The sequence below is a fragment of the Sesamum indicum genome, linkage group LG10, assembly GCF_026168435.1.
Source record: "Sesamum indicum cultivar Baizhima isolate 11 linkage group LG10, ASM2616843v1, whole genome shotgun sequence".
NCBI lineage: Eukaryota > Viridiplantae > Streptophyta > Magnoliopsida > Lamiales > Pedaliaceae > Sesamum > Sesamum indicum.
The window spans coordinates 5,481,025-5,502,218 of record NC_142666.1 but is presented as its reverse complement, the minus strand read 5'-3'; the positions used below and the strand labels follow the sequence as shown (position 1 = coordinate 5,502,218).

Genomic DNA, 21,194 nt, shown 5'->3' with positions numbered 1-21,194 from the left:
GGAAAGCGTACCAAAATTAGTCCCATAGTAAAAAATTGTAACGTTTACGACTTACTTTACAATATTTTTTCACAGTGTGGAACTAATTTTATAATATTTTTCTAAAAATTAGGATTAATATTAAATATTTTAAAATGTATGAGATTAATAATATAAATCAACCTTACTAAAATTGTGATTTTTTGGGCATATCCACTTCCGAAAAAGTCCAAAAGCGCCTTTCCTCTTAAACGGTACCTTAATTATTTCATTTTAAAAGACAGTAAATGAGTGGAGGAGCCGTTTGTATGCGTTTTCTCTTTCCGCTCAGAATTCGACCGTTGGAGCAACACACGATACTATCCGTTACCCAAAAAAGTGGGTTCCAATTCCAACTACTAGTTGACCTTCGCACTTGGACATCCCAGGCAAATCTGAACATTAATCTCAGTTTGTAAAGAGATTCACACACACACACACACGCGAACACCGACTGATTGCGTGAGAAAGAAAAGAAGAAACACCCACTTTGTGTGTTTCCTTGTGGAAAGAATGGTTGCAAGAAGCCCACCAAAGCAGCAGAGGAGGACGGCGGTGGTGGTGGCGCCGCCGCCCCTCAGTCCCACTCTTCTCAGGGAGACGGTTAAGAAGGTGAGTGCTTTGTATAGAGTCACACCCTTTGTTTTCTGGAGATTAGTGAAAGAAATCCCGTCAAATCAGAGTCTCCCAGTTCATGATTCTTGATTTCCAGTTCTGTTTACTCACAGTAGAAGAGATCTTTGTCAAGTGAAATTATCTTTGAATGGTCCAAAAATTTGAAAATTTCGGGTGAATGCTTTCGAAATTTAGTCTTGTAGTTTTGCTATTGATTTCGTGTATGAATATTTGTTGAAGGTGGATAAGTGTATGGCCCGATTGCAAGAGCTTCAACGCACAGTCAATGGTGGGAGAAAAGTGGTGTCTGGTGTGAGTTTGAGTCCTCGCAGTAGCAGAGGCTATTTACGAACAAGTCTCCGTTGTAAACAGGAGTCTCTCAGGTAGCTATTCTCTCCCTCTCTGCCTTCATTTCTTCAGATTTGTATGTAAAGATGAGAGCACTTTCAGTACATTTGATGCTTTTAGCTGCAATACAATGGAAATCCCAAGTTTATGATGCTCACATGATTGTTATTTGGCCTTAAATTCATTGAAATTACGGGTTGTATTCGGCGTGGTAATTCTATTCGTTTCGTTACTCAAACGGGGTTGATTCTGATTTCGAAGGATAAAGAATGCTAATTCGCGAAGGTCTCCTACTGGAAAACTGCCAATATGTACAGGTTCTTGATTCTCTTCTCTTTCTTGCATCAAGCTTTTGAATTTGTTGGGATGATTGGCTCTGAGTTTAAGTACATTGTTTGAAATACTACTTGCTTCTGTACAGAGGAGTGGCAAAGGATGTCGTTGCCAGCAATGCTTCTGGGAGAAACAATGGGGGAAATTCTACAAGCGAGTCAATTTGCAAGAAACATAGTGGATGCAGTGTCTTCCAAGGCCAGAAAACCGGCAATCGATGACCCGAAAACTCCACTGGCTGAGAATAGAAAGCAAAGATCACCTACTTTGGAAAACTCGGGACTTCAAGCACGGAGGAGGAGAGAGAAACAAGTTGTGCTGCAGACGGTACGGTCCGAGTCCAATGTGCCGTCTCTTCAAAGAGCTAAGTCTAGAATAAACTTCAAGGGTTCTTCACCTGTGCAGAATGGGATTAGAGAGTGTGATAAGGAGAACTGCAGGTACATAGCCAACAGAATTTCCCCGAGGAATAAGCCGTGGGCTAGAAAGACAGTCCTATTCCCCAATCCGTTATTTCATTCATCGCCCACGTCGAAGCATCAGAAGTTTTGCAAGACTAAGTCGCCGGTGATTGCAAGGAACCGACAAACTCCACATAAGTTTTTGATCAAGTCCCCTCCTGCTGCTGCCTCAAAGTTCCAAGTGAAGATCAAAAGCCCTCCTCTCTCTATTTCACCAACGCGGGCAGCCAAGAAATCGCCAAAGGCGGCATCATCAACTGCAGCCAAGCTGCGACGATCGTTTTCACCATCCAGGCTGGCAAACAGGCTGGTTTCACCACTGAAAAGCAGAAAATCTGTACAGAAGAATGAGGAGGCGAAGATAATGAGTGGACTCAAGCAGCGTCCGATGTCTTTCTCGATCCGGTTCTCTCCTCGAAGGGCCTGAAAGTATATGTCTTCTTGTTGCTTTTATAAGATGGAGATGTTCTTTGAGTTACAGATATTTCCTCAATGTCCACTCTTGTGTAAATTCTCTCATATTTGGTTGATTCAATTGATAAAAGATATGTTTTTCATCATTTAACAAATGTTGAAACTGAGGGTGTATGCTTGAATTTTCAAAATATATAATTACAGAAAATTACTAATTTTTCTATATGAAATTAATTACTTTTAACTTTTTTTATGAATTTATTGAATTATGATAAGTGAAAAGAAAAATAATTTTAAAAAAATATGAATTATATAATCCAAAGAAAGAAAAATAAAGTAGAGATAAAAACTTTAAATAACGAGTGAAGTGAGAGAAAAAAGGGAAAAATTAGATAATATGGAATGAGAAAAGAAAAAAACTTATAAAATTATAACGGTATTCTCTCTCTAGATAGGGGCAATTTGGTGTACGCATGCAAAATTTCCTGTCAATGATATTGACATATGAAATATATTTTTCATTAATTTTATACTTTTTGAATGATGGATAAAATTAAATATTGTCATATATAGAATTTAAGTATTTAAGGAAATTTGAATTTTTATTTTCAACAAAGGAAGCAAATACCAATAATTTGGTAATATTATATCACGTCTTGTGATTAAAAAAACAAATGTTAAACAAATTATAAAGGACCAATCATATCGACCGACATCATCAAGTAAATATGGCAAAGTGTTCCGCCCTACAACTATAAAGAAGGGTGTTTCTCCGGCAACCAGACACACAGCTCAAGGCGCAAGACAATATACAAGTAAAGTTGAGTCAAGAGACAAGATAGAATTGAAGATACAAGTGAAGACACAAACAAAAAAATATTTAAAAAGTCTCAAAATTCTCTCAAGCGCAAATCAAAAGAAGATCTAAGGCGTTTGTTGCGGGACTCACTCAAATTCAGCATTTGATTCGGGAGCAAGTTAGAAGACCTATGAATTAACATTATCAAAACACAAATTTACCTTGGCGGAAGATTGAAGCTTCAATTCCTCCAACAAATATCCAAAGTTCAAGCCAAACATTCCAAAGTTTATAGAGTTTTTGAAAATAAGTCAAAAGACTCTCGAACTAAAGTTATTGAAGATCCAAGTCTGCACTGAAAGAGATCAAAACGTCAAGTTCCTCGTGCAAAGCTGCCAAAATCAAAGACCGCGTTCTTGAAGTGAAGAAGCAAAGGTTCCAAATAGAGATTTTGTACCTATAAGATATTCAATTAAGTCTAAAAAATATTTATGATATTTTTCTTGTTTCAATAAATTCAGAAACACAAAATTTGCGTTACAAATTTCTGGCACGCCCAGTGAGACATCTCTATCTCTCATCTTTTCACCAAAACGCTGAAGTTTCACAATGACTGCCAACAAAATTGATGCACTCAAAGTCCATGCTTCAAGTTCAAATGACAGTATTGGAGTTATCATTAGAAGTGTGTCCAAGAAAGTATACCCCGAGGTGACTTTCCATGAAACTGTTGAGAAAGATTTACTCTATCTCGGCGGGAGCAATGAAGATGATGGAGATTTGAAGAACGATTCTTCTTCATCCACTCCTCACTCAACATCAAGTGTAGCTCCTGTCATGGTGATAAACACTACAACCTTGGAGGAGCAAATTGGAAGTCCGAAAAGAGCCATAAAAAGTCTTGCAAAGCATATCCAAGAGCAAGACTCTCAAATCAGCAAGCTAATGAACAAGATTAACAGCATTAATGCTAGTCACGTGGCCGAAAAACAAGTTGAGACACACGATGAAGCTTAGACATCTCTAAAATAACAATCTAATGAAAGAGAAAGGTCATCAACGAAAGAGTTTCAAGTCTCCTCATAAGGGTTGATTCCCCTTGACCAACTGAAAGAGTTCATCATGGGGAGTATTAAAAATGAACTCGATGGAAGCTCTAATTCATCCATGACATACACAAATCCATACACTCAAAGAATGGAAACCTGAAGATGTTAGTCGACTATCAACCTCCAAAGTTCTAGCAGTTTGATGGCAAGGACAACCTCAAGCAACACGTGGATCACTTTATTGAGATGTGCAATATGCAGGGACTTGTAGAGATCATCTTGTAGAACAATTTGTCCGATCTTTGAAAGGAAACAAATTTGATTGGTACACTTACTTGGAACTAAACTCAATGATAGTTGGGGGTAGTTAGAGCAAGAGTTTCTCAATCGCTTTTACAATATTACAAGGACAATCAACATGATTGAGCTTACAAACTTCCACCAGCGGATGGAAGAGCCTGTTATTGATTATATCAACCGCTGAAGAAATTTGAGTCGCAATTGCAAGGATAGATTATCTGAGACTTCGACAATTGAGATATGCAACCAAAGATGCATTCGGGTCTTTGCTACATACTTCAAGAAATCAAACCAAAAACTTTTAGAGAATTAGCAACTCGTGCACATGACATTGAGATAACCATGGATCTTGACAAGCAAGAAAAATTTAAGTGCTGATACTGATGAAGATGGACAAGGAAAAGACCAAGAGTATGTCACATTATACTGAAAAATTTCAATAATGCTCCTTAATAAGAGCCTAAATTGTCAATAACTCCCATTGATAAGAGCCTAAACTGTCAATATCACCCATTGATAAGAGTCTAAACTGTCAATAATGCTCCTAGATATGAGGTTAAACTATCTGAACTCTTAAACTGAATTTTCTTCAAGCACTCCTTGTTACGAGTACAACTATCCAAACGAAGACTCCTTGATATGAGTATAAACTATCTTCCAAATTCAAATGAGAAATCCATGATATAAGTATAAACTATCTACAAATTCAAGCTAAAGGCTCCTTGGTACGAATTTACACTATCTATAGATTTTAAATATAGAGAACTATGTTATGACTTGATCCTCTCAATAGGGTATGTTGGTAGCTTGAATTTATTTTTCAAGTTCAATCACATGTCAAAAAGAAAAAAAAGAAAAGAAAAGAAGAAGAAGAAGAAAGTGGAGGAATTAAAATCTCATGCAAAGAAACTGCTTTGACTCCTCCATTTTGGTGAAATTCGTGAACAAGTTCGAGGGGACATTTGTAAGCATGCAAATTTTATAATCAATTTATATTGACATGTGCAAAAGTTTTCCGTTAATTTTATATTTTTTTATAATGGATAAAATTAATATTGCCATGTATAGAATTGAAATATTCAAGGCAATTTAAGTCTTTTCTAGCCAACAAAGAAAGCAAATACCAATAATTTGATAATTTTATATCACATCTTGTGATTAAAAAAAGCAAATGTTGAACAAATCATAAAGGACCAATCATATTGCGCCACATCCTCAAGGAAATATGGTAAGCCTTCCGCCCTACAACTATAAATAGGGGTATTTCTCCGACACCTAGACATACAACTCAAGGCACAAGACAAGACACAAGCGAAAACGAGTCAAGAGACACAACTCAAGACAATTGAAGACACAAACAAGAGAGCATTCAAGAAGTCTCAAAATTCTCTCAGGCACAAGTCAAGGAAGACCCATGACGTTCAATACAAAAATCAAGGCATTCGTCATGAGGCTCATTTAAACTCAATGTTTGATTTAGAAGCAAGTCAGAAGACCCGCCAATTCATGTTATCAAGACACAAATCCACCTTGATGAAAGATTGAAGCTTTAATTCCACCAAGAAATACCCAAAATTCACGTCAAATATTCTAAAGTTTATAGCATTTAATTTGGGAACAAGTCAAAAGACCATCGAATTAACGTTAAGGTAAATTACAACAACCTCCCCTAAGGTTTGGCATAATTATGAATACTCCCTAATGGTTGTCTAACAATTAGCCTAATCCGTTAAGTTTCCATCCATTTTTATGGTAAACTGATCAAAATGCCCTTGTGGATTAAAAATTATGATTTTATTTATTTATTAAAAGATTTATTTTTTTATGGATTAAGTGGATAATTTTTTCACAAGTTTAAAATTTTTTCATCCATCTCGTTCGATTGTTTTATGAGTTTTTAAATTTTTTTAAAAAATAAAAAATACAGTAAGGAAAAAATTGATAATTTCCTCCATCCGAGGATTACATAATTTCATCAAACATTAGGAGGGTTTTATAATTTTTTAAACAACGAGGGGGTATTTGTAATTATGCCAAACCTCAGAGAAGGTCGTTGTAATTTACCCTTAACGTTATCAAAGATCCAAGTCAACACCGGAGGAGATCTCCAAAGTTGCCAAAATCAAAGATCGCATTCTTGAAGTGAAGAGTTAGAGGTTCCAAATAGATATTTTTTATATCCACAAGATGTTCGATTAAATCTAAAAATTATTTGTCATATTTTTCTTGTTTCAATAAATTCAGAAACATGAAATTCCAAACATGCTACGACTCGTGAGACTATGAATGAGGGAAGCACATCCAGATTACATTGTTGTGGATTGAAGGCTTGGACTTAATCAAAACCTTTTGATTTATAATCAATTAGTGGGCGTAATATTAATTTGAACCATCCAAGTGAGAGTTTACTTTATTAATGACCAAGACCTAGATCTCTCAAGTTATTGCTTGTGTTAATATCAAATATTAAATATAAATCCATTCTAAACACATCACATGCAACAAACCCCGGCACACCCCCTATTGAATGATCATAATTCCGAACCTATGTGATCCATTGAGCCTGCAATGGATCAATAGTCTTATTACCCCATGTTATTACAAAATCTATAAACTTATTATCATGGTAATAGGCTTTTATAACCCCTCTTTGTTTTTCGGGCTCTCCACCATGGGCTCCATCAAATGGACCTCAAGATAGAATCCCCGGGCTCCATTCTATGGACCTCTCCATAGGCCTCCATCTCCTTGTTTACATTTAATTTAAAATCAAATAAAAGTCTAACCCCTAATTACACCCATTACAACTTAATATAAGAACCCCAATCAAAAGTTGAGGGAATACAAAAAGGAGAGAGATAGAAAGTCTTTTATAACAAGGTGAAAAATGATATAGAGATTATAAACAAAAAGGCACATAGAACAATTGGGCTTTGTAATCACCCCCATTATTTATTCAATAAACAATTAATACATATTTATATCAAATACAAACATACCCACAGATAATACATTCCACACAATACATAACATGATATCCAATATCATAAATTAAAATATAATTATGTGCAGAAAATACACATTAATAATAAAATTAAAAATAGATATCCAACCAAATATGTATATTTTTATTTGAAAATTATTTTCAAATTATCCAAGGCAAATTTAATTTTGAAAAAATCCAATTTAACCAAAATAAAAATTATCCATAATAAAAAAAAATAAAATATGCAAAAAAATAGAAAATCCAATTTTTTTGGGCGAAAACAGCACAAAACAGTCCAAGCGCGTGACCCTATTACCAGCAATGGCTGCTTCTACATTGTTTTTGAAAAAAAAATGCCAAACATGCTAAACACATAAATCTAAAGTCATAAACACGAAACCAGGCTCTGATACCACCAAAATCATCGAATGCTTCTCGAGAACGTGATGAAAGCATAAAATAAAAATTATTAAATGGTTCGAACCAATTAAATCAGATCAAAGGGTTGTAACCTCTCGGGCGTCTGGAGTTAATAAACACAAAAGTAAATAAATAACAACATGCGTATTCAACTGGCAAAAGATATAAATGAAAAGGATACAAGAAAAGTCAACCATGACTTTTACCTTCTTCATTTATAGTGTTAAACGGCTACACGCGTTGATTCCGATCTCTATATTCATTCGTCCACTAGCGAATTCAATGTTGAATCACTCTAGATGATTCGTACCACACTATGAAAATGAGATCTAATTTCACTGCTTGATGGAACATGATCTATACAAGAAATCCAAAACACACTATCAATTAGTGTATTTAAATTAATTTTTGTTCAAAGGCTTTGTTCCAGAAGAACACAAGAGAGATGGAGAATATTGAGAGAGGAATTTCAGCCTAGAGAGAGAGAGAGAGAGGGGTAGAGAGACAAGTATATTGTGTATATAATGAATGACCTAGTCATTCAACTTTTGTACAAATTGTGCACACGACAATCAAAATGGTTGCGTGGGGCTCTCCCTACAGTCCCACTCGACCACTCTCCCACACATGGAGGTGTCCAACTCCTCTATGGCTTTTCCAAGTCAATACATATGGCTAGGTTTTGGTTTAGTAGAACTGGCTTGTTTAATTCAATTGAATATACTTAATCCAATTAAATATACTACCTAATAGAAGCCTATATATCTATTTAATCCAATTGAATAGACATAAGTTCAATCACATTTAATTAATAAATTCAATTTATTAGTTAATCAAACCCAACTACACTAATTAATAAATTCAATTTATCAATTAGACAGACCCAACTATTAATTAATTAGTCCAACCAATTACTTAGTCAAAGCCCTTTTTAAATCAATTCAATTAATTTAAAAAGCTAATTACTCTATATTTAATTAGTCGAATTAATTAAATCTTGGGTGGTCCATCAAAATGGACTATCCTAAATAAATGATCCAATCATTTATATTCTCAATTCATTAATTTAATCGCCAATTAAATTAATTCGTTAGTTCTAGAATTAATTCCAAATTAATTCAAACATTTTCATAGTGATTTATGTGTAACTCTCTAGGTTCATCCTCAACTAGACTTGGGCTTGTGTTAGATGGACGACCAATACTTTAATTTAAATCGTTAGGTTCACCCACTTAGGTTCAAATCTAATTTAATTAGTTGTTCCTAATTAACCAATAATAAAAAATGTCAGTTATCATGGGCAACCATTTAACAACAGTCCATGGCACTAGAGAGTAAGTAAATATTGGTGTGAATATTTAGGATCCTGAGTTCCATACAGGTACGGTCCTTCAGTCAACCGCCTCCTGGTCCGAGTCTAGGGCATGAAATTGAACGTCAATTCCTATATTTGACTAGGCAACTATGCTTAATGCTGGAAATGTGTTTACTCTATTGATCGACATAGGAAACCATTCCCTATTCGATCAATCAATGTGGCCACAAACTCAAAGAGTTTAAACCATCTCAGAGTGAATAGAAAATGCGACTATCATATACTAACAAGTGATGGATCATCTTTTGGACCCATCGTCCTCACTATACATTCCAATTGTATTGGACAAGGCTTATAATGACAACATCAAAGACATAGTCATGTCTCCTTAGCCTAAGATACAACCATCATATGCATGTAACTATCGTAGTTCCTCAAGTTCGAGGACTAATCTCGTACTATCTTAGTTAGGGAATACCAGTCATACAAAACAAGTCTTAAAGGCTTTCATATAACGATTTTCAGCCCGTTACTCCAGGTTAATTATTTTTTTATTACTAGAAAATAAATAAATTATATTAATATAGTTTATTTAAATATAATAATAATAATAATATAACGAGTCACAATTTCTAACCGCGACTCGAATTAAAAAATAATTTCTTTAAAAAAAATTGCGCCCAATCGTATTTTGAATCACGACTTGAGCAATTTTGTTTTTTTTTAGTTTTATTTAATTAAATTTTGTATAAATTAATTATATAAAACTAATTTTTAACAACATATTAAAGTTCAAAAAATATAATACTAAAATTGTATTAATTTAAAAATAGCAAGAACCTTAAGGCTACCGAGTGCCATACGGGTACGATCCTTCCATTGGCCATATCCCGATCTTAGTCAGGGCATAAAATTTGTCATCGGTTCCCATACTAGACTAGACATCTATACTTTATATTTTGATTATGCTTCTTTGCTTGATCAACTCAGAAAAGACTTTGCTATTTGATCACATTATATGACCACAGATTCCGGGGAGCACAACACATATTAGAACGCATAGGAGATTGCTATCATCTCATGATAGGCGATGAATCCTCTCTTCAAGCTCACTAGTCTTCATACATGTTCTGACTGCACTAAAACAAAAAGCTTATAAAAACCACATCAGAACATGATCATCTTTTACTAGGCCCTAGTCGTCCCATATATAAGAATGTGTGGATCCTTAAGTTTGAGGACTAAACCCCATACTATTAGAGTTGAGAAGTTCAAGTTATACCGTCCAAGCCTTAGTTCAGTCAGCTTGATAACCTTTGTCAACCACCCATTAAAATTGCATAGACATCATGCGTCTATCGCCTATGAAACACGACGTTCATCCTATGGACGTAATATTTAGTGCAAGTTTCAGTAGAACCCTTGATGTTCATTCTTGAGACTCTTGACTTGGAACATTTCAGATCCAACCTTTGGAAGTTGATTTCATAGTTTCTATCAAATGCGCAACCCAACTTCATTGGTTGATTAGTGATCTATAGGCTTTGTTATAATGCATGAAAATTACAGGTGTAAGAACAACAAAGTAAGGCCAAATGAATTCTTACTCTTATTCATTTAATTCAGTATTACAAAATAAAAAGAAATTACTTAAATAGGCTAACAAAATAACCAATCTAATTAGCTTTCTAGATCACCTATTCTAATAATTTCAGACTTGATCTAATGTCAACCACCCATCTACCTCAGTCCCATCCTATCCAAATGCAGTATGGGCAATTTGTGAAACGTGCTTGGTTAGTAGATCTGCCGATGTAACGCGATCCACTCTCATATCACATCTGCCCACCATCTTTGGCAGTAGATGGTAGCGCCTAAGAATGTGCTTGGATTTATGATGAGATCTTGGCTCTTTTGCTTGTGCTATTCTACCATTCTTATCACAAATGGTAATTGTGGGCTCGGCAATGCTAGGCACTACACCCAACTCTAGATATAATTTTTCATCCAAACCGCTTCCTAAGCAGCTTCCGAAGTCGCTATGTATTCAACCTCTGTGGTGGAATTAGTTGTGGTTCCTACTTGAAACTCCTCCAAGCTTCCACACCACCATTCAACTTGAATACGAAATCGGACTGAGATTGCCGTCATTCTAATAATTTCCCACTTGATCTAATGCCAACCACCCATCTGCCTCAGTCCCATCCTATCCAAATGCAGTATGGGCAATTTGTGAAACGTGCTTGGTTAGTAGATCTGCCGATGTAACGCGATCCACTCTCATATCACATCTGCCCACCATCTCTAGCAATAGATGGTAGCGCCTAAGAATGTGCTTGGATTTGTGATGAGATCTGGCTCTTTTGCTTGTGCTATTGTACCATTCTTATCACAAATGGTAATTGTGGGCTCGGCAATGCTAGGCACTACACCCAACTCTTGATATAATTTTTCATCCAAACCGCTTCCTAAGCAGCTTCTGAAGCCGCTATGTATTCAACCTCTGTGGTGGAATTAGTTGTGGTTCCTGCTTGAAACTCTTCCAATCTTCCACACCACCATTCAACTTGAATACGAAATCGGACTGAGATTTGCCATCATCCACATCAGACTGGAAGCTAGCATCGCTATACCCTTCCAGTACCAACCGTGCACCGCTATACACCAAGAACTTCTCTTGAGTCCTTCTCAAGTACATAAGTATGATCTTGACTGCAATCCAGTGTACTTCACCAGAACATGCTTGATACCTACTCGTGACACTCAGAGGAAATGCGATATCAAGTCTTGTGCATTTCTCATCAGTTTTAGGAGACTAAGTCTTGGAAAGCTTAACCCCATGTCTCATGTGAAGGAACCCCCATATCGAGTTTTCCATCTTAAACCTCTTCAAGACTTTCTAGATATACAAGTTTTGGGACATTCTTAATATCCTTATAGATCTATCTCTATATATCTTGATGCTAAGGATGTAGGAAGTATCACCCAAATTGTTCATGGAGAATTGCATAGAAAGCCATGCTTTCGTCTCACGCAACATATTGGTGTCATTTTCGATGAGCAAGATATTATCCATGTAAAGCACGAGGAACACAACTGAGTTTCCATTAACCTTCTTGTATACACAAGGGTCAAAATCGTTCTTGAAAAAACTATAACTTTTTATGACTAGGGATGGTAGACGATTCGAGTCGGCTCACGAAACTCAATTTTGAGATTGATTGGTGCCAGTTAGGAGCTTGAACTCAATGTCCTTTGTCCATAAGCTCGCGAGCTTTTTCTATTTTTTTTAAATTTTTTATATATATTTTTATTTTTAAACTTCATGGCATTAGTGGCAAGCATCTTCAGCTTTTCTGGCTTTAGGAACCTCCTTCCTCTTCCCTTAGGCAACAGCCAGGGCCTTGACAACTGGTTGCTCGCAGGGACTGGACTTTGGCTCTTCTTCTTCCTCCAACATCAAGCCTTCTTCCCCTTCTTCGAAGTTGAAGCCTCCCCCAACATGACCGCAGGCTCCAATCTCTTGATCGCCGCCTCGAATTGGACCAAGATATTGATCAATTTGTGGATGGACTTCTCAAGCCCATTGATGTTGAAGTTTATAACTAAGGGGTCGTAAAAGGGAGTGAGCAACTGAAGGAACACATCAATATATGTGTCGTTTTCGATACCTGCCTTCAAGTCCTCAAGTTTCTCCATGAAGGATAGCATTTCGCCACAGTGATCATGAACCAATGATCCTTCAGCCATCTTAGTACCAACGAATACTTTAATCCTGGAAAATCGTATATGCCGATCAAGCACCAAGTATAGATGACACAGGCGCATCATGATTGAACTACATGATCCAGCCTATCATACTATTTTTGAAGTTTATTAGTCATAGACGCTAGCATGATACTGTGAACCTTCCTATCATCATCATGCCATTTCTTGAACGTCACACGTTCTTCAGCACTAAAGTTCTTGAATGGAAAGCAAGATGGGACTAATCATTGTAGTTTTCTCCATTCAATCTGTTAGTCTCAAGAAAAACAGTAAGTGGATTCTTAGACATAATTTGATCTACATCAAAATAAAAGCAGAAAATTAGCAAATATTTATTAATATTGAATATAAGTTCTGCATGGTCTTTAGTCATATATTACTCCCACTATTTCTTTAAAATGCCATCACTCTCAAATGGGTATTTGGAAAAATGGTTCCCTAGTGGGTTCGAGGTCCACGATGATAATTCTCCATGACTTCCTTTTACGATTTGCAAAGAAATTATCTCATGAGAGGTAACATTACATTCTCATCATATGAGATCCCTAAAATATTTTGCCTCGTTTTCACATGATTCGAAGGACTCAATTCAATCACGCCGTTCCATGTTAGGCCCAATCAATGAACCAAGTGAATTATTTCTGCTATCACCCCTACGACTCATGAGACAGGAAAATAGGAGAATAATTCTCTTGTTCATAATAATGTAGCTTTTCTTCATTCCCAAATGTGCCATGATTCGTGATCATGAAAGGGGTGAAAATAGCATCCACACCACAATATTGTGGATGGAAGGCTTGGACTTAATAAACTTTTTAATATGTCCATTATAGGCCTAATATTATAATTAGGACAATCCAAGTCACAATTTAATTATCTTTAGACCGAGACCTAATCACATTAGTATTTTGCATGCTTATTGTTTAAAAAAAAAAATAAATCATGCATAGTATCACATGGAATAAACCTAGCATGCCCCTATTAGGATGATCACAAGCTTGTTCCTATGTGACCTACTAAGCCCATAGTGGATCATTGGTGTTTTTAAGGGTAGGCCTTATGCTATTACAAATAATTATAACCCATTACACTTAAGGGCCTTTTGTAATCCTTGTTTTCTTCATGATCCTCTCCAAGTGTCTCCTTGGACCCCATCTCCATGGACAACCTTTATAACAAGTTATTGTTCAATGAAATAAAATGCCTTACCTCCTAAGCTACTCTTATTACATTTGGAAATATAGAAACCCTAATCATAAGCTGGGGGGAGGTACATAAAAGGGAGAAAAAATGCGTTATTATTTTCAAGGTGACAAAATGATAAAAAGGCTTAAGAATAAGTGGCATGTAGGCCCCAACCCAAATAGAATATAATATCAATCACATGGGTTTAATGGGCTCTGTGATCACCCTTTGATTCATTTATCACATAAACAAATTAAACACATTTCATAATATCACATATTATAAAATTAACATCACATGTATCAAGAGATATCTAATATCATATATGGCATAATTATGCAATAAAAACACATGTTGCACCTTCATAAGAAATTTTATTTAATAAATGATATCAACACCTTTTATTTCCAGCAAACACATTAATCCAATTAAAATTTGTGGAAAGTAACCTTGACTAAATTAAAGTTTTGGACACTCCAAAATAATTTAATCAAAATCATGAAAACATTTTTGACAAAATTAATAAATGTCATTTTACAAGGAAAAAAATCGTATTTAACTCAAAATTATAAAATAAACAAAAATTTGTTTTAATGATTTAGAAAATCTTAAAAGAAATTACAAAAATCATATTTTCATAAATATATGGCGTTAGTGGAATGACTCCGGTCCCGAAAAACATCACACGACAGCAAAGCCGTGTGGGCGGTTTTAACCAGTGCACGTGCAAGTCAAACCAGCTCAGCGCCATGCTAGGCGCAAAACTGCACCAACTGCTGCGACACCCAAGTTTGAAACCTGGGTTGTTCCTCCACCACTAGGCCATAAGCATTTTTGTTTAATATCTTCTTCCTTTTATTATTTGAATAAACAAACCGAATTATAAAAATACTTTAAAATAGTTTTAAAACATCACATTAATATTCAAAAATTAAAATACAACAGAACATATTTTCTATCACATAATCATATATAAAAACATGTAAATTATACTTTAATCAAAATTAAAACAACCATCTACTTCACATAAAGCATGTTATACCACATATAACATCACATAACCAATAGGCATGACTGCTGAACCGGGCTCTAATACCACTGAAAGAATCGGTATGGCATGGGACATGACAAGAACGGAAGCATGAAAATAAGCATATTTAAATTATAAAACCGAAAGGACTATTCCCTTAATCCTAGGTATTTGGCACTCGACAAGCATAAAAAAAACCTAAAATAAAATAAGTGGCTATTATAACATAGAGTGACGCAAATGTAATCACGAAAATTTACCTTTTTAATTTGAAGATTTTTCAAGCTTTTCTCTTCCAAACATGTGCTCACGCAAAGACCAACAAGGTCTCCTCTACGTCGAACACATACTACACCACAAGGTGGTCTACTCCAAATCTTGCTAGAGGTAAAGTATTTGTAGTATAAGAGATTTAATTATACTATTAACTTAGTTTATCAAACTCAAGAGCACTTAGCTCTAACTTGAAACTAGTTCAAGAAGAACAAAAATAGTGGAAAAAAAAAAAAAAAGAGGGAGAAGAGAGTGGTCAAGATGATAAGTGTGAGAGGAGTGTTGTCTTTTGTATTATGTACAAAATAATATATACACCAAGCCTATTCACTACACACACACACACACACAAGAGACATCTCATATACTTGTTGTATGTATACATGTACATAAGGGTGTTAATATGGGTTTAGACCATGGGTTCAATCCAACCCAACTAGTTTTGGGTTGGGTTAGTTATAAATTAAAATGGGTTGATATAGGTTTAAGTTAAATAAAATTATATTTTTTATGGGTTGGATATGAGTTGGAGATGAGCTTAATATGGGTTGTTAATGGACTTTATATGGGTTGTTAATGGACTTTATATGGGTTCAAAGAATCCACAAGCTACTCTATATTATCACCCACTCTTCTCTTTCACCAAACACACACACACACACTCACTTCTCTCTTTCTCCACGTACACACACATAATCAGATGCATTCACTCCTCTCTTTCTTCACACATATGCGCACACTCACATACAACTCTCAATTTTCAGTTAAAAGCTTGTATATCATTCTTAGTATTTCAAATTATTAGTAATTTATTTTATATTTTTATGTAATTTTTTTATTTCATACTGCAACTTATAATTTTGAAGATGATGAAAATAAAAATTGCCTCTCAACAAACATAGAGAATTTTGTTGCACGGCTTGTGTTCATTTAAGATGGGCATTCAAAATTTTATGGATTATGTTGATAAAATATAGTATTTTATTGATACTTATTAGAACTTTTTTATTTTATAATCTAGCAAATAAATCTTAGTGTGCATGGTCATTAGTCAGAAATAACGTGTAATAATGCAGTAGTTATCTTTTTCAATAATTCAAATATTGTCCTTTTTCTTTTTTCATTATGTACAATTTTGAAACCTTGAGATTTAAATTAATAAAATGATTTATACTAATCCGACCCAACTCATTTACAACCAAACTCATTTTGGACCTATTCATTTGAATTTATTTTGGACCCAATCCATTTTTTACCTGACCCAGTTGAACCCAATCCAAATCTGACCCAACCGGCCCATTTGTCACCCCTACATGTATATATTGCATGTCAAGTTAAATATAGGCACGACGTGTGTCCCCATAGTAAACTACCTACTAGTACCACAACTACTTATGCAATAACTTTCTCATTCTTACAACCTCATATGTATGAATATCACATATAAATATATATATATATATATATATATATATTCAAGCTGGGCTATATATATTCTATTGGGCTTAATTCAAAATAAATTAAACTCATAGGTTTGGACCTTCATAGAATTAATCCAATCAATTCTTAAAAGTTCAAATGGAATTTATTTGATCATATCAAATAAATCCTAACCCATAGCCCAATTAATTAATCTATGAAATAATTGAGTTTAATCTAGTTATTTAATCTCATTAAGTCAAAACTCTAATTAATTGATCCTATTAATTAATTCATCCGGTTTAATTAAAATTGATCTTATCAAATTATTAAACCTAATCCAAATTTAATTAATCTCATTAATTAAATCTTGGGCTTCCCATCACATGGGTTCTCCCATTTAAATGATCACAAATTTTAATCTCTCGAACTAATTTAAACTCTTAATTTAGATGAATTCATTCCTTCTAGGATTAATTTATAATTAATTCTACTACTTCCATAAGTGGTGTTTTGAGCGACTCTGTAGGTTCACCCTCAGTTAGACTTAAGCTAGTGTCAACACACAATTTAATTGGCAAATATTTTATGCTAGATTAATTATATTATATTTAGTTAATTGCTTTCGATTAACACTTAATTCAAAATCACTCATCACTATGGGTGGTCGTTTAGCAACGGTTCATAGTACTAGAGAATATGTGACATATAGCATGAACCTTAAGGCTACCGAGTGTCATACATGTATGGTCCTTCCATAAACCATCTTCTGATCTTAGTCTAGGGCATGGAATTGGTCATTAATTTTCATCCTAAACTAGACATCTATGTTTAATATTTTGATTATGTTTCTCCAGTTGATCAACTAAAAAAACACTTTGCTATTTGATCACCGTTGTGGCCACAAACTCCCGAGAGCACAATACATATCATAATACATAAGAGATAGCTATCATCTTATGATAGATGATGGATCCTCTTGCGAAACTCATTAGTTTTCATACATGTTCTGACTGCACTAAAATAAAGCTTATAAAAACCACATCAAAATATGGTCATCTTTTACCAAGCCCTAGATACAGTCGTCCGATATATGAGACTGTGTGGATCCTCAAGTCTGAGGACTAAATCCCATATTATCGGAGTTGAGCAGCTTAAGTCATACCGACCAAGCCTCACGGGTTTCGATATGACAGCTCCCCACTAGTCAATTCAGTCAGCTTGACAACCTTTGTCAACCGCCCATTAAAATTTCTTAGACGTCATACATATGTCGCCTATGAAATACAACATATGAACATAATATTTAGTGCAAGTCTCAATAAAATCCTTCATGCCCATTTTAGGGGCTCTCAATTTGGAACATTTCAAATCCAACCTTTTAAAGTTAGTTTCATAGTTTTCATCAAATGAGCAAACCAATTTCATTGGTTAAAGGAAAAGGATCCAATGAATTCGAAAGAATTGAACGAGGAGTCGTATGAGGTGAAAATCTCATGTACGGTTCTATAGAGTGGCAGTAAGGGTGACTTATCTGTCAACTTTTCCACTATCACCCCCAAAAAACCAAACTCTGCCTTATGTAAAGTTGCCAGAGTACGATTAACCTCTGGATTTGAAATTACTGATTTGTGGGCTTTATTGCAATGTATGAAAATTATAGGAGTAAGAACTACAAGGCCAAATGAATACTTACTCTTTTTTATTTAATTCAATATTACAAAATAAAATAAAATTGCTTAAATAGATTATAGAATAGCCAATCTTGGTCACAATTCTAATGGTAAGGTGATGTTGCCTTCCAAGATAGTTTTCCCAATTCTTGCCCCTTAAATGTCCCCGTGATATTGTTGTGCATATGTTTTAGATAAAAACATGTTCAACATTAGGGGCTAAATTGGAGATATCAGAAATAAAGCTAACTCCTTGATTTTGAGATCTAATATCTCGATGCAACAAATTTATAAACCACTCCCAAGTGTTCAATTTTTAATCTCAATATATTCTATGGCTACAAGCGAGATGTTATCATTTCTCTCTCTTCCTATTGCAAACAATATGACCTTTGTACATTCCTCTTAGAAAACACCTAACAAGGCCAATTATTGGCCTGCGACCCCCTAAGAAACCCTCCCTCAACCTACTCGGACAACAATACATCCTTCGAAGCATAGGTAAAGTCAATGATCAGTCCATCTTCAATAACAATGTACTCCTCCTCCTCGATGTTGCGCTTCTCCAAAGTAGAATAGTAATCATTCAACCTTTCATTTATTTATTTTTTTTATGTTGCCCTTCAACTCCTGGGCATACTTCTTAGCTATGTACACCTTATGCAGACTACACTTAATTAGAATATCCGTCATGATCTTGTTTTCGAACATTCTATGGTTTGTATTATCCCTAATAATATGTCCAATTATCTCTCAAGATACTTATAATTTGCCTCTTTGTTCTAAGTCATGTATGCACATGTGTGTCTCCACTTAATTAATTTAATCTAGAATGTTTTTCTTCTGATGATTAAGGAAGCGCTCATATTGAATATGATCAACGCGAGAATCCGAATGAAGAAAAACGACAAGGGTGAGATTTCAATTTACATTCTTGCACCCTCTTGGTTTTTTTTGCTTTCAATTCTTGGCCTATGTAATTAGATTATTTTTTATACACCAAACGCCCAGAAAAAGATCAAAGTGCCACCTCTTGATTGGATTTATTTTTTATTTATTTTGTTAATTTTGATTTTTCGGCCTTTCGCCATGCTTCCCCGACCAGTCCACTTCCTACCATTCTTGCATGAGGTAGTGCCCCTTCTCATAACCTAATATCTAAATATATCCTTGTATTTTTCTCTAGTAGGAAATTTCATCCCTACTTGCAGATCGACATTCCCCCCTTTCATCCTATCATTCCACACTAGATACCCATCACCCTCGTCATCTGAGCTGCTACAAGACACAAGCTTACTTCTTCCCAACCATCAGTGAACCACCCACCCTCTCTCATTGTTCTCTCTTATTGCGCTCTCTATTCTCTCTCTACTTTTCTTTTCTCTTTCTTTTTTTGTTCCATCAGGAAATACCTTATTGTTTTAAAGATTCTTCTGGCATGACTATCCGACCTAGACTCAAATATGTCATTATCAAGTGAACCCTAAATCCTCAACATCCTAGAAGGAAATGGGGATGCTGAGGAGCTAGAGTCACTAGATTTTGTAACATCCTCATTCTCTTCATTCAATGCATCATCTTTCACTAAATCCTCACCTACCCTTTCTTCACCCTCATCCCTGGGTGGATTCTCAGGGCTAATTTCAAAATTGGTTGGTGAACTTTCAGAATCTGCAAAATGACTTTCGAGAATCATTTACTTAGTAATTTCAGGTGAATTATCATGTTCATCTGTGATTGGTAGATCAATTTGGTGATTTTGAGGACGATTATCATGTTCATTAGTGTTTGAGGGGTCAATTTGGTCATTCTTAGGGTCTTCTAACCTATCTGCAAACAGATCATCAATAAAATCACCCAATGGACTTGTTTCAAGGTCAGTATGGAAAAGGTAATGAAAGTACTTATTCATTACTTGGAATTATATGGCTTTGAGTAGCAATCAACCAAAAAAGGGCCACATTTTTCTTCAAAGAAAAATGGAATTACATCAAAATCCTAAATGCCCTCAACGATTCCTAATACCTTCATCTCCTTCAAAAACATAATACTCTTATCTAAATTTTTGCTAAGTAGACAGTAATATATAACAATATTCAAACCCTTACCCATTGCCTGAGTATACATATCAATTAGATCCCCACAATACAATCTTTCACTATCTACTTTCAGAAACCACGTCCTAATACCACCCACATGCCTAATAATGGGTATCCATACAATAACCCCACCAACCCAGACATCAAATCTGCACACTCATCTTATACCATTCTATATAATAAAAGGAAAAAATACAATTTAGCTCCCAATGTTATGGGAAATGAGTAATTTATCCCCCTATGAAAAATAAAACTTTCTCCCCTGTGATATAAAAAACAGAGCAAAATACCCCCTTCGGCTCAGCGGTACATTACACGCGCCCCGCGTGCGTCTGGATATATTTTTTTAATCAATAAAATAGTATTATATATATATATTTAATTTAATATATTAATATATAATTATATAAATAATATTTAATATATTTATATTATATAGTAGTATATAAGTATTATATATATACATATAAAAGTCCTTTCTTCTTTGTCCCTATATTGCCGAACTGCCGTCGTAGCCACCATCTCCCTCCCCTCGCGTCATTGCCGACCCCAACCCCTTTCCCCTCCTGTTGCCGCTGCCTCCCCCTTTCTCCTCCCGTCGCGATCCCCTTCGCTCTTCCTTGTGTTGCCGCCGGCTCCTCCTCCTCCTCCCTCTCATGGCCGTAGCCTCCTCCCCCTCCCACGCCCAG

The 21,194-nt window shown here is 35.2% G+C and overlaps 1 protein-coding gene, 1 long non-coding RNA gene and 1 pseudogene across 2 annotated transcripts; 2 read left to right on the top strand and 1 right to left on the bottom strand.

Annotated features, from left to right (window-relative positions):
* Positions 1–284: 284 nt before the first annotated feature.
* Positions 285–2,344, top strand: ATN (cyclin family). Its single transcript, XM_011093728.3, has 4 exons — positions 285–630; positions 874–1,016; positions 1,243–1,298; positions 1,403–2,344. The coding sequence occupies exons 1-4, from the start codon at positions 532–534 to the stop codon at positions 2,200–2,202; spliced, it is 1,098 nt and encodes a 365-aa protein (XP_011092030.1). The 5' UTR covers positions 285–531; the 3' UTR covers positions 2,203–2,344.
* Positions 2,028–8,380, bottom strand: LOC148785214 (uncharacterized). The gene is made up of 2 exons (XR_016067703.1): positions 7,950–8,380; positions 2,028–3,445 (listed from the first exon to the last, which is right to left on the bottom strand). It is a non-coding gene; the product is annotated as an uncharacterized LOC148785214 (long non-coding RNA).
* Positions 3,598–5,367, top strand: LOC148785215 (uncharacterized; annotated as a pseudogene).
* Positions 8,381–21,194: the final 12,814 nt, after the last annotated feature.

Bases quoted from the DNA above. Each gene is read 5' to 3' on its own strand.
- ATN (XM_011093728.3), top strand. From the start codon at position 532: ATGGTTGCAAGAAGCCCACCAAAGCAGCAGAGGAGGACGGCGGTGGTG. The intron at 1,017-1,242 runs GTAGCTATTCTC...CTGATTTCGAAG, and splicing joins TGTAAACAGGAGTCTCTCAG to GATAAAGAATGCTAATTCGC. The intron at 1,299-1,402 runs GTTCTTGATTCT...GCTTCTGTACAG, and splicing joins AAAACTGCCAATATGTACAG to AGGAGTGGCAAAGGATGTCG.